Source organism: Prionailurus bengalensis, chromosome A1, assembly GCF_016509475.1.
Source record: "Prionailurus bengalensis isolate Pbe53 chromosome A1, Fcat_Pben_1.1_paternal_pri, whole genome shotgun sequence".
Classification (NCBI taxonomy): domain Eukaryota; kingdom Metazoa; phylum Chordata; class Mammalia; order Carnivora; family Felidae; genus Prionailurus; species Prionailurus bengalensis.
Genome location: NC_057343.1, coordinates 199,177,621 through 199,191,475, shown reverse-complemented (window position 1 = coordinate 199,191,475; position 13,855 = coordinate 199,177,621). Strand labels below are relative to the sequence as shown.

At 42.5% G+C, this 13,855-nt stretch overlaps 1 protein-coding gene across 8 annotated transcripts in view; it reads left to right on the top strand.

Annotated features, from left to right (window-relative positions):
- Positions 1–338: 338 nt before the first annotated feature.
- Positions 339–13,855, top strand: part of FBXO38 (F-box protein 38) — a 56,376-nt gene continuing 42,859 nt past the window's right edge. For 3 of the 8 annotated variants that reach the window (XM_043598452.1, XM_043598424.1, XM_043598400.1), the window contains exons 1-3: positions 339–462; positions 8,993–9,183; positions 13,586–13,719. In XM_043598452.1, coding sequence (XP_043454387.1) covers positions 9,056–9,183; positions 13,586–13,719 — 262 coding nt within the window. In that variant the 5' untranslated portion in view covers positions 339–462; positions 8,993–9,055. Of the gene's footprint in view, positions 463–4,552; positions 4,719–8,992; positions 9,184–9,496; positions 9,586–13,585; positions 13,720–13,855 lie in introns of those variants that run through there. The other 5 variants (XM_043598455.1, XM_043598433.1, XM_043598407.1 and 2 more) reach the window with 3 other exon arrangements.

The window sequence follows — 13,855 nt, the reverse complement described above, 5'->3', positions numbered from 1 at the left end:
AAAAAAAAATATATATATATATTTTTTTAGCTAGACGAATTCTGGAAAATTCTCTTTTGGAATGCAGTCGTTTTGCAAATGGCAACACGAGGTCCAAAGCCTTATCAGAGACCGCCAGGCACGGGCAGAGCGAGGTGCAAACCACACGGTCCTGACGGCCTCCCCCCCGCCCCCCGGCGTCAGACTCTAGGCGCTTCCGGCGCGGCGACGCCTTCCCGGTAAAGATGGCCTGACGCCAGCGCCCTCACAAACCGCCACGCGTAACATGGCTGCCGAGGCTAGACGCCTGCGTCCCACACCCAACATGGACAAGGGGAGCGGGCCCAGCCCCGGAAGGCAACCCCCCGGAAATGCCTGAGCGGCGGCGGAAGCGGAAGCGCCGCGGCGGTGGGGGCCGCGGGAAGTGTCTGTAGCGTTTCTCCCTCCCTCTCAACCACAATAACAGACGGAGGGCCGGCGTAGGTGAGGCGGCTGTCGAGAGGGCCCGGGGACCGGCGGCGGGCCGCAGAGCCGGGGGTGTGGGCGGCGGGACGGAGGCGGCCGCATAGGGGCTCCCGGGCTCCCGACCGCCCGGGCTCTCGGTCTCGGGCCCCTTTCAGGCCTAGAGCGTCCCGGAGACCAGGGATTGGATTTGTGGTGCTTGGCCTTGTAGGCCCTGTTTGTGGGGCTTGCTTACCTTGTCCACACCTGGCCCAAGATTCTCGCCTACAAAATTCTCTCTGGGTCTCGATTTCCTCAGGATAGGGGCGGACTGGGGGGTTGGCCTGGACAACTTATGGGACCCCCATCCCACCCCGGGTGTCACGAATTCTACGATTTTTACGTTGTCAGTGTTTCAACCGGTAAATTAAGGAAGCCCTGTAGTCAGCGTACTGAGGGGGTGTCCCTGAGCAAGACGCAATGAATACGTCTTTGAGAGGCAGCCAGCCCTAGGATCAGGAGCCTCAAATTCTGGTCTTACCCCGTCCACCGACTCAACTGTGTGACCTTGCCCAGGCCCATCACTCTCTCCGTAGCACCGTTTGCTTATCTGTCAAGTGAAGGTGTTGGTTGCCTCTGATGCTTCTCTTAGCTCTGAAAATCAGATTCTCAACTCCCTTTAAAGGAGTCTTTCCTTAGAGACAGACCTGAAAAGCTTGTCTTCCCTGTCTCCTGTAGAGCCTGGAGTTGACTGATAAGAGACGTCTACCGTGTTTCTTTCCAGACACCAGACTGGCCGAGGGCACCTGGGTACTTAGGAAGGCTCTTGTGCAGTGGGAAGCTCTGTCCTGATGGCTTGGGTCTATGCATCTATACCCGCAGTGTGAAAACACCCCTGTGCGAAAAACGGGAGACCTCGTTTTTTCTCTTAAAGCTGCTATTAACTTGCTGGCACTTTGGACAAATTCCTTCTGACTCTCTTGACTTGAGAGTTCTCATCTGGCAAATGAGAGCGTAGGATTAGGTTACTGGTTCGTAATCCTCCTTCCCATACTCTGAGCATAACTGGAGAGTAAAATAATGGCTCTTGTAAGGCCATGACTTTCTGGGAGAGGAAAGAGATGGGGTATGGAAAGCTACACATTGTGTGGTGCTATAGATTGAAATGTCTGCGCTTCTAATTTTTAACTTCTGACAATTTCTGGTTTAGGTGATCCCTAAGGCTCCTTCCCTGCTTTTAAAGTTTGTAGTGCTGTGATTCTCATGTTCTCTCAGGGCAAAGAATAACTTTTTCGTGTGTGTTTGTTTAAATGAATGTGTGCCTGGAGGTACACACTTTAGTGGAAAAGATACTAAGCCATAGCATGGGAAAAAAAGAAAAAAAACTCGGTTTCAGTAAGGTGAAGTGACATAGTAAAAATAAAATTGGTCTTGCACTGGAGTTCAAGACCTGTATCCTTGCTTAAGCACTGGTACTTTCTGACTTTGTGTCTTTGGACAAGCCAGCTTACATCTCTGGGCCTCACTTTTCTTTATCTGGAAGATGAAGGGTTGGACTGGATGATTCCTAGACCCTTTTGACACTATAATTCCATTTGTGTTTGTTTTCGGACCAGCTTGGTGGGTGTGGTGTGGCATTTCTTTAGGCAAGAGAGACTATCCTAGGTAGTAGACACAGAATGTTTATGATGTTAGGAATGGGGTCATATTAAGTGATGTGCAAGATTGTTTTGATACGAGCAAGCTGAAGCCAATAAAGAAAGGCATTAGAACCTGAAGGGCAGGAAAGCCCCTGACCAGGTGGGATGATTGAGGACATTGGGAAGTTTTAAATGGGGGAAAGGTATTTTTAGTGAGGGCAGTGAAGACTAAGACTGCATTCTAAGGCTACGTTTCACAGGAAGAACGACTCCGTCACCATCTAGCACTTAGTAGGTAGTAAGTGAATGAGGAGATAGACGGATGAACGGATAGCAGCAATCAAGAATAGAAGGAGTTTCAGGGCGCCTGGGTGGCTCAGCTGGTTAAGCGTCTGATTCTTGGTTTCAGCTCAAGTCATGATCTCAGAGTTTCTGGAGTTCGAGCCCTGCATCTGGCTCTGCACTAACAGTGCAGCACCTGCTTGGGATTCTCCCTCTCTCTCTCTCTGCCCCTCCCCTGCTTGTGCTCTCTCTGTCTCTCAAAGTAAATCAATTAATTAAAAAAAAATTTTTTTTAAAAAGGAGTTTCTCCATAGAATTCTTATTTAGATACAGAATGAAGAATTGGTTCAGTATTAGGAAAATTTTATAGAAGAAGAGATCTCTTAAGTTTTCTGTTTAGTTGTAAGGTAAGTTGGTTTATCTTTGCCCTGTCCAGTGTGTTAATAAGAGATAAAACACATACCCGGGAGGGCCTCGTGTGATCTGAGGAAAGGAGTAATTAGTAGAGTAAGTCAGGGATGGAGGAGGATGTTGGCGAGATGGTACAGGTTTAGGAAGATTTTTAGTTGTGACATTTAGGGAGTGAAGGAGTGGATTGATACAGGACTTTTATAGATACCAGCAACTGTCAGAATTGTGAATAGTGTTAAAATCTCTCCAGAGGTTTTAATCCTTAATAGAGGATTAAAAGGAAAAGAACTTGATTTTGCAAGCAAGCAAATGTTGGTGCTTCCCCGTAAGAGGTGGAGATAGCCTTGAGGGTCAAGGATTAAAAGAGAGGGGTAAATTTGGGAGCAAAGAGAATGAACTGAATAGTAGAGGATAGTGTAGTTCTGTTTGGGAAGAAAGGAGTTTTGAACCTACAGGCTGGAAGAAGAGCAGACCTAAGAGAAAGTGTATTACAGCAAGACCCCTGGCTTAAAGAATACACACAGACAACTCGGGTTTACTACTTGGAATGTACTTGCACCGCCAGGATGAAAAAGATGCTTCTGGTAGCTAAGGTCTGCTGAACAGCCAGCCACAGAATATAGCATCCCCAGGACTGCTGAGGGCTGTTGAGTGGGAGCCTACATTAGAAGGACCACAAACCCTGATTTGTGGAGGAGGGTGCGGTCAGCAGCATTTCTGTCAGAGCGTCCAGAAGCCCATCTCAGAGCAGTGGCCAGGCTCTGGAGTGCAGAGAAACAGCCGAGGTACGGAGCCTGACTTGATGTAGGTGTAGTGTAGGCTGGGAAGTCCGAATCTCAGCCTGAATCCTGACACTTAATACATATTCTGGGGCCACTGACTTCTCTTCCCTGGTTCTGTTTGTCCATCTGAAAATTGAGGGAGCTAGTCTTAGGTAAAGACCTCTGGATGAGCTTTGATGTGTCTGTGAAGTCCCCGAGATTGCATATGAAATTCATCATGCACAAGTCTGGGTATGTTTTATTTTCCTCTTGGGGAGAAGATGTGCAGCTTTCACCATAGTCCCAGAAGGGTTTGTGACCCACAAAAAGTTAAGAACTGCATGACCAGGTGGTCTCTGAGGGCCCCTTCAGCTTTGACATTCTGGGATTTTGTACTTCTGTCAGAATAACATTTTAAAGTCTGAGCCTCCAGAACTTGCTAACCCTAGAAATAACACCTGGTGCTGCAAAATATATTCTTCACATATGGTTACTCACCTGTTACTTATACTTCCCTCTCCCTTACCCTCTGTGACTCCTCTGCTAGGCCCGCATCATTGCTTCATCTTTACCTACTGTTGATAATAGGATTTTCCCTCCTTTCCTCTTTTCCGTTTAACCTGCTTCTGCTTTGCACCTTTCCTACCTCGTTGAGTTTCTCAAATGGCAAATGACGATATGTTGGATATAGGGGTAGGAGGAAACCCAAGACGTGGAAGTCCAGTTTTCTATTCTCACTTGCTTTTATCCCTCGTCCCACTAAAAGAAAAGCTATTAAGAAGAGAGAGTGCACCCACAAGAGAGACAGCATCATCACTTGGATTTTGCTGGTCTTGCATGGTGTTTTCTTCTCATACAGGGATACCAGGCCTCTGTTTCTCTCAGCATAGCCTGGCTAGTATTTCACTGAAATGCAAGATGAGGCCAACCTTCATTGAAATAATTTTGTCCTCTGTAGAGTTGGAGTGGTGATAGTACTCAAAATAAATGAGTCCTTTAATGAGGAATCTTTTTATCTCCTGGATATTTCTAGGGGCACCTACTTGGAGGAGGAGAGGACTGATGGCTTTCCTCTGGCTGTGGGTCCTGACTGTTAAGCCCCTGGATGTAGGATGGAGATCTTATCTTTTACCCTAGTGTTCATCTTCCTGGGTCCCCCACCAGAGGCTTAAGGCAGGGGAGTCATTACTCCACCTGCTGTCAAGTAGGTAGCTGCATGACTAAGTCTTCAACTCTAGGCACGATATGGAAAATGATGTACATAATTTCACCTAAAATGTTGTTAGTGCTGCTAATTTAGGCCCTTCAGTAGTTAGTGTTAACGCATACTATAAGTTAAATAGGTTTTTGTGGGCTTGCTGGGCACCTGATCTCTGCATAATGTATGAAATCATACCTGTGAGTATTTTTTTCTGAGTTCTAAACAAGTGAACTTCTATAAACTCAAAGTTAAGGTGCAGTCTGTTTCGTTTAAAACTTCAAGTGCAGGTTGTGCACTGAGGCTACTAAACCTGATTCCCACAAAATCACAGCTTGCAAAATAATAGGGAACAGCAAAAGGTGGAATCATAAGAAGGGTATAAATTGCTAGTGGTGTGGATTTGGTAGAGAAAAAAAAGGGGGGGAGGAAGGCTACGAAAGATTTGTGCTTAAAGGATGAAAATCAAGAACGGGTATTCATGAAAGGTTAGAGTTGTCCAGATCCTTAAAAGTGAAGCATGTGCTAAAATATACTAGCTGGGAAATTCATCCATGGTTGGGTTGGTTGAAACTGGTTAATAGTCTCCTTGAGGCATTTGTAGGTGCAGATAGCTGTTTCTTTTGTGTTTAATCCTATGGATTAAAATTGGACTGCATTTTTGTCAGGGTTAGAAGCTCGTTGCTAAGATCATTGAGTGCTGCCATAGCAAACAGAGTGCTCATAGGACCATGAAATGGTTCTTAGCAGCCTTGAAGCTACTGGATGCCTCTGTAATAATGGAAAGAATGATGGATGTTCATACATCAGATATTTGAGGATTTATTGTGAGCAAAGACTTGTCTTCACCTAGAAGTGGGAGATTTGAGATTCTTTTCTTGGCAGAATCGTGGCCAAGAAAATACTACACAAGTTTTTATAGGAGAAGCATATGCTGAGTGTCACAGGGAGCTCAAAAGAGGAGGTGAGTAGAAGTTTTCACAAAGGACTTAACCTTTAAGCTAGATTTTGAAAGCAGGTTAGTGGTGTTTTAGGCAAAAAATGGGGAGGCAAGGACAGCTAGTCAGAGTTAATAGCTAATTGGGAATGAAAGATGAATGTTTGGGGGCCCTGAGGACATTGGTGTGGCTGGAGCGAGTGTCCTGAGGAACAAGGGCTAAGGATTGAAAGATAAGACTGGGAAGGTGCTGTGAGACTTGATGGGAAATATTTTATCCTATGCAAACTAGGATTCCTTGCAGGCTGATTTGGGTGTTTTTGTTGTTTAAGAGGTATAATATACAAAACAAATTAAATTTTCAAATAATGGAGAAGAATATATGGAAAGTAAAAATCTCTTCCTCCTTTCCTAACCCTCTGTTCTCCCCAGGGGTAACCACTGTTATTATTTTGTTGTGGGACCTTCCAGAAATGTCCCATGCAAACACAAGCATATTTGTCCTTTTTCTCTTATGCAAATAAGGTCATACTTTCTGCATAACCTACATCTTGCTTTTTCCACTTAATATGCAATCAGAAGAATGTTTTAAAAAGCTCCTTCTGCTTTCAACGTGGAGTATGATACGTTAAGCATTTATTCAGCAAATTACTTACTGTGGGCGTGCTGTGTGGTAGGCTTTGCTCCAGGCTCCAAGGAGATCATTGAGGAAGCCATTGCAGTCGGCCAGGTGAGGATTGATAGAGGCCTGAAGGCCCGCAGGCGTGGTTGCTAGAGCAGTATTTGAGACTGATTTCAAGGTTTCTCATTTGAGCATCTGGTAAACTAGAGTAGGGAAAGCAGGTGTGTGTGTGTGTGTGAGTGACTGAACATGTTTTGGGTTGGGGGGTGGTTGTAGTTGTGGAGAGAGTTCAGGTTGGGCATAATATTTTTGAAGGATGTTCAAGATCCTGAGATGAAGGTTTCTCATAAGCAGAGGAAGTAAAGGTTAGAGCTCAGGAGGGATAGCAACTAGAATACTTTTGTTTGTTTGTTTGTTTTAACTGTATTTGTAGTAGAGGAAGCCCCAAGAATGGATACAGTTGCCTCTGGGAGAAGAGGATTCTAGGGTGAATTGGCAAAGGAGACTGAGGAGTGGTCATGCAGGAATAAAGATGATCAAGAGAGTATTACTTTGGGGAGAAGTAGTCACATGATGAGAAGTTTTCGTAGACGCAGTGGTCAGCACTGGCCCATACTACAGATGGGTCAGGTGAGGGGAGCACGGAAGAGAGCCTGTGGGATTTCATGATGAGGAGATCAAAATAACCTTAGAGCAGTTTCAGCGCTGTCGTGAGATGGAAAGGTTCATTTTGCCGGAGAGGGGGCAGTGAATAGGAAAAGTTGGGCAGTGATAGAAACAGACGAGTGTATTTATAACTTTTTTTTGTGGGCAGTTCTCAGTACAAACTTTTCTGTCTCCAGAGGTCTGTTAGCCAAAATGGGATGGTCAACATACAAATAAGCTTTTGAGAAAGCAAAAGAGATGTCATGAATTGAGAGCATGGTAGCTCATGCTCCTACTCTGCGGAATCCCTTAGATCCCTTAGGTCTGTACTGCCAGCTGCCTGTTGATACTCATCCACACAATTGTAAAGACATGTTGTTCTGGTTTCCTAGGCCATGGCTGAAGAGGCAACAAATTAGAGAGGGATTAGAGGTAGGTGTGTGTGTGTGTGTGTGTGTGTGTGTGTGTGTGTGTGTGTGTGTAATGCTAGGGGAGCAAGCACGCTGCTAACTGCCAGAAATTACAGGTGACCTGTCTGTGAGGGAAGAGACCAGAACACACACAGGCACAAGAAATCTTGAGGATTCGCTTAGCCTTGTAGTTTGCTCCCATTTACTGGTAGAGCAAAGGGTCCCCAAGAACCCCACAGACTTGCATAGTCCCTGAGGAGAGGCATCACGGAATCCTATTGATAAGCTCAGGTCATCAGGAAAAGGTTAAGCTTTTAATGAGTCTACCTTGTAGGAAAATAGAAGCATGCAGTCCACTTTAGCAAGTTTTAATAGTAAAGGATTACAATTAGGGAAAAGGAGAAGGTGGTGCACAAAGCGGAGCAGTTACTAGAGATCCGCTGATTTGGAACTGCACTTCTGTGCATCACTGTGGCATGACGAAGGTTAGGCTGTGATCTAGAGTTCTCGGAGTTCGAGTCCAGGACATTTTTGAGAATGTTACCAATGATAATTGATAATGCTATTTAAAGGACACTATTTTCACATGTTTCCCTCTTATCCTGGTCAGCAAAATAAAACAAACCTCTGGGTGCTTGCTCATCTGACTTTAATTTGTCCTCCCGCCCCCCCCCCCCATCCTCTCCTTTTCCTCCCTCCTCCCCTCTCTTCGTTTACTAAAGTTTATTTTATTTTTATTTTATAAATTTTTATTTATTTTGAGAGAGAGGGAGAAAGAGCACGTGTGTGAGCTCAAGTGGGGCAGGGGCAGAGAGAGAGAGGAAGACAGAAGATCAAAAGCAGGCTCCACACCATCAGTGCAGAGCCCAACGTGGGGCTTGAACCCACGAACTGAGATCATGACCTGAGCCGAAGTCTGACGCTTAACCGACTGATCCACCCAGGCACACCCCAAAGCTTATTTTAAAAACAAGCGAAACATGCATTTGACACAAAAGTGAATTAACCTTTGCTCCTTAATGTTTACAGGAGAGGAAAAGGGTGGTTTTGTTCTCTCTCTGAAATTGCACATAAACAGTGTTTAGATTTTGAGCAGAAGGTCTGTAATTTTTATCAGATTTATGAAGGGTTCTGGGACCTGCTTGTGGAGTCTAATCCCCTGACTTTATAGGGGGGAAAATGAAGAATTTAAAAGGTGACTCAAGTTCATAGAAGTAGTTTGGCAGATCCAGGACTAGAGCCCAACAGTCCTCTTGTACCTTCTGTGTGAGGGATGGTCCTAGGGTTGGGAGCTCTGTAATTGGAAGGAGTTTTGTTAACCTAGTTTAATGATCTTAGCTTACAGTGGAAGAAATTGATGCTTGGGGAGACTGAGTGAATTAGCTAGGAAGGAACAGAGTACAGAATAGAATGTAGAATCCTGATTCCTTGAATTATTTTTGCTTGTTCTAAATAATGCATTTTTTATATTCTCTGCTGCTCTTCAGAAAAAGATGTTCTGTGGGTTTTGTGTAATGTTTTTATTAATTTGAATGTGGTCTGTGGGTACCCTTCTTTCTCTTTTCAAGTAAGCATGGTTTTACGAAAGTCTGTTTTATAGGGATAATTTCTGAGTTTGGGTTTGGTGTGCTTTATTTAGTCTACTCTATTCTCTGCTTGCTTTCAGGTGCTTTGCAGTCAAGTAACCAAGAGGGAAGATTTGCTCTTTGATACTGGAGATAACATAGCAATGGGTCCACGAAAGAAAAGTGTTAAAACATGTCTCATGAATAATGAAATCCCTGAGGAAACCATATCCGATGAAACAAAGGATTATATGAATCAACTTTCACATGAAGTGCTTTGTCATATTTTTAGGTAAGATTTTGTTTGGTTGATTTTTACCCACCTAGAATGTATAAGTAGGGGCAAATTCTGGAGCTGCACTCTCTATGTAGTCACTAGCTACATATGGCATTTAAATTTAAATGAAATCAAATTAAAACTCCAATTCCTCAGTTACATCGGCCCTATGTGTCTTGTAGCTACTGTGTAGGACAGCGTAGACATTAACGATAGAGATAACTTTTGTTGCGATAAGTTCTGTTGGACATCCATTCTCTAGACTATGTTAACATTCCAGACTTCTGGGAATTCTTATTGACTGATTTGTTGACTTTTGTTATTACAGTACCATGTGTGTACAACATAAGGCAGTGTTTCTGACTTTTTTGACTACAAACCACAGTGAGAAACATTTTCTTCATTATGCACATATATGTAAGTGATTGAAATAAAAGTTTCATGAAATAATACCCATCGTTACTATATGCAGTGCACACATTAAAGTTGTTTTGTGGTAAAGTTTTTTTCAAAAACAGATTTTTTGATTATGTTATTTTCCAGACTGCATTTTAACAACAAAGAAGTGAAAACAAAAACCTGTCATTCCAGTTTCCCCTGCTTGCTTCTGTCAGTCACTGTTCATTCAGATAAACAACCCTAATACACCTTGTCTCTGCAGTTGGAGACCTGAGTGTGAATCATGAGTCTTTGATTTACTTGCCTCGGACCAGCGATCAATAAAGATGTTACTGTAAGCATTCAGTGAGCTGATGCTTTTAAAGCACTCAGCACACTGCATAGCATAAGCGCTTAGTGAGCATTAGCGGTTATGTTGTGTTCTGCCTTTTTCATATTGCGACGGGGTCTTCCTAATTAGCATCTTAGTCATTGACTATGACATGATAATTAACTTCTCCCTTGTGGTTTGACATCTGGATTGCTTCCAGTTTTTTTCCTTAAAAATTGCAATGGAGTTTTCCAAGCATTTGGATTTTCCATTGTTTTATTTACCTTGAGGAAGTTTCCATACATGGAGTTCTTAGAAATGTTTTGAATTTTTAAAAATTACCGAATATTTGCCGATTAAGAAGTTTTTTTTTTTAATTTTTTAATGTTTATTTATTTTTGAGAGAGAGAGAGTGCAAGCAGGGGAGGGGAGGGGCAGAGAGAGAGGGAGGGGCAGAGAGAGAGGGAGGGGCAGAGAGAGAGGGAGACACAGAATGGAAGCAGGCTCCAGGCTCTGAGCTGTCAGCACAGAGCCCGACCCAGGGCTCAAACCCACGAACTGTGAGATCATGACTTGAGCTGAAGTCGGCTGCTCAACCGACTGAGCCACCCAGGCACCCCGAGAAGTTTTAAAATAATGATAGCAGAACTACTGTAGGGAACCACAGGTACCTTATTTTTCTTTTCTGACATGAATTTGTATTATTCTTTATCTTCCACAGATTGTTGTGTGACACTGTAGTTTTGTCAGTTCACTTCTGTCTGGGAATAGGTAACCCAGAATAACAGAATTTTTATAATGTAACAGAAGGATGCTAAAGTTCATTTGGCAGAAAGATGTCTGAAGTTTCTTCAGAAAAAGAGCCTAACCCTGCGATATGTACATATATAATCTAAAATATACAATAATTGAAGATTTGGTACTAGAGAAATAAATCACAGATAGTTGGGTAATATATATATGTATATATGTTATATATATAGGTATATATATGGATTCAAATATATATTCAGATCTAGTTTATGATAAACTTGGTATTCATATCAGTGAGGAAGAGCTGAGTCGATTCTTCAGTGATGATGTCATAACCCAAAAACCATTTGGAGAAAGTAATGAAAGTATGTTCTTCTCTCCCTTATCTGACAACAAATCCTAAAGGCATCAGTGAGTTAAATAATAACATTGCTAAAATCCTGGAAGAAAGCATAGGTAAAATTGTTTCTAGGAATATGTGTTAGATATTTGTTGAATAATGGCAGGACATATAAAAGAATTGGACCATATTTTAAGTTGAGAATGAATCAGATAACATTTTGCAGTTTGAAAAGACTATTCAAATGGAAGAAATGGAATCAAGTGTCACATCTCTTCTAATACATTTTTTTTCCTGAGGGCAAATATGATGTAATCTTCATGTGATCACTGATTTATGTGTATTTAAAGGGATTGTAATATTTATTTAGGCATAGCTTTGGATAACAATCAGTGATTTGAGGCAAAAATTCTTTAGTGTGTAACTTGATTCAGAAAACAAATTGAGTATTTTTCATTGTTTATAAAACGTGGAGTCCTGTCATTTCTGAAAATTATCCTACTTATATCTGAGTTTTGGAGGCTGTAAGTTAGCTGTAATGTGTGTGTGTGTGTGTGTGTGTGTGCGCGCGCACGCGCGTGTGTGCGCACGCGCGTGTGTGTAAGTGTGTAAAATAAGGTTTGATTTTATTCTCTTTTTTAAAAAAAAATTTTTTTTTTCAACGTTTATTTATTTTTGGGACAGAGAGAGACAGAGCATGAACGGGGGAGGGGCAGAGAGAGAGGGAGACACAGAATCGGAAACAGGCTCCAGGCTCTGAGCCATCAGCCCAGAGCCCGACGCGAGGCTCAAACCCACGGACCGCGAGATCGTGACCTGGCTGAAGTCGGACGCTTAACCGACTGCGCCACCCAGGCGTCCCGATTTTATTCTCTTTAAAGAGTTTAGAAGGGAAGCGGGAGAGTCCAGAGGTGGAAAAAAAATGGAGCAGAGAAATACTCAGCAGACACACTTAGACTTTTTTTTTAGAATTAGCTTAATTTTTAGGAATTAGAGTCAAACCCAACTGTGTTGACATCCCTGCTCTTCCTTCCTCTTTCCTAGCTGTTGACTTTTTGCAGGTTAACTTTTGTGAGTTTGTTTTCCCACTTGTAAAATAGCACCTCCTGTATCAGTGGGAGTTCTAGCAGGAAACAGGGTACATACACTCAGTCTCAGAATTTGAAGCTCATTTAATGAAGGGACGATTGAGAGAGGTTCATAAGGGGTGAAGAGTTCAACTAGGCGACTAGCGATAGCAGAAAGCCTTTGCCTATCATGTACTTTGGCCAAAATCAACTGCTAGCCAGAGTTATAGGGAACCCAGTCTAGCAGAGAAAGAAAGAAAAAGGTTGGGGGAGGGCAAATGAAGAACAAGCTACTTTGTAAAGTCGTGAAACAGTGACTACGGTACAGTGTCTGTGACATAATGTGAGCTCAATAAAGGGTAGTTTCTACCTTTTTAAAAATTTTCAATAATTTTTACTTATTGATTTTGAGAGAGAAGGGGGGAAGGGGCAGAGAGAGAATCCCAAGCAGAACCTGCTTGGGGCTCCATTACATGAACCCATTACATGACCTGAGCCGAAACCAAGAGAAGCTAAACTGACTGAGCCTCTGTTTTTACCTTTTTTTTTTTTTTTTTTTATTAATTAATTAATTTAGAGAGAGAGCAAGCAGGGTAGGGGCAGACAGAGAGAGAGAGAGAGAGAATCCTAAGCAGGTTCCCCACGGCCAGCACGGAGCCCGATATGGGGCTCAAACCCATGAACCATGAGATCATGGCCTGCACTAAAATCAAGAATCGGACACTTAACCAGCTGAGCCACCCAGGTGCCACTTTACTTAAAAAAAAAAAAAAAAAAAAAAAAATCATCATCATCATCTAGGTGTGCATGGAGAGGTGTTCAGGAAGAAAGATGAAATTTTTTGATCTTTCAAAATGCATATTGCTATTACTGAAAACAACAAAAGTAGAGGTTAGTTGAAAAGTTTCAGGAAGGAAGAGATAGCAGGGGAAGTTGGAAAAGAGGAAATTGTAGTTGAGATGAGGTGTTCTCATTTAATGCTTATGCAATACTTTTATCAGAGTGTGATCTAAAAGGTAAAAAGATATAGGAAAAAAATGGTATACTGTAAACTTAGTATACATATTGTTGATGGAGAAAATCGTAGAGTTTCTGGGTGGTGTTGAGGGAGCATAGAGGAATTTTTTTTAGCTACTACAGGAAATGGATTCTGTAAAAGCTATAAACTTATATTGGCCATGTTCATATTGATTAGTTCTCTCTGATCTTGTTCATGTTCCCTTATCGTGAGGCCTGGAGATGCACTGAAATCTTTTTTCTTCTTTTTTTTTTTTTTCCTTGAGATTTTCTTGTTTTGTGAAGACTTAAAAGGAGAAAGGCAAGTTTTAGCAAACACCCTTTGGAGGGATCTCAGTGCTTTATTTGGATGCTTGAGTATTTGCGGACTCCTCTGTTTTTAGTGAAAAGCTTTAAGTGCATGTTAATCTTAAAACCCTGTAAATATTCCTAAAGTCTTATTTGAGGGGTTGGAGAAGGAAAAAAAGTAACCTGTTGGTGAGAGGAAGTACTTATCCACTTGATAAATATGAGTTTCTTTCTCTCACAAAGGTACCTCCCTCTGCAGGATATCATGTGTATGGAATGTCTTTCCAGGAAGCTAAAAGAAGCAGTGACCCTATATCTGAGAGTGGTGAGGGTTGTGGATCTCTGTGCAGGGCGGTGGTGGGAATACATGCCAAGTGGTAAGTGGATTTAGCCTGTAAGGTACCTTGGAGTCCTACTAGAAACTAATAATATTCCCATCAAACATTATTTGTCTTAAGATAGGTAATCTAAATCACCTCGTAGGTAGGGAGGCAGAATCTTATCTAAATTGCT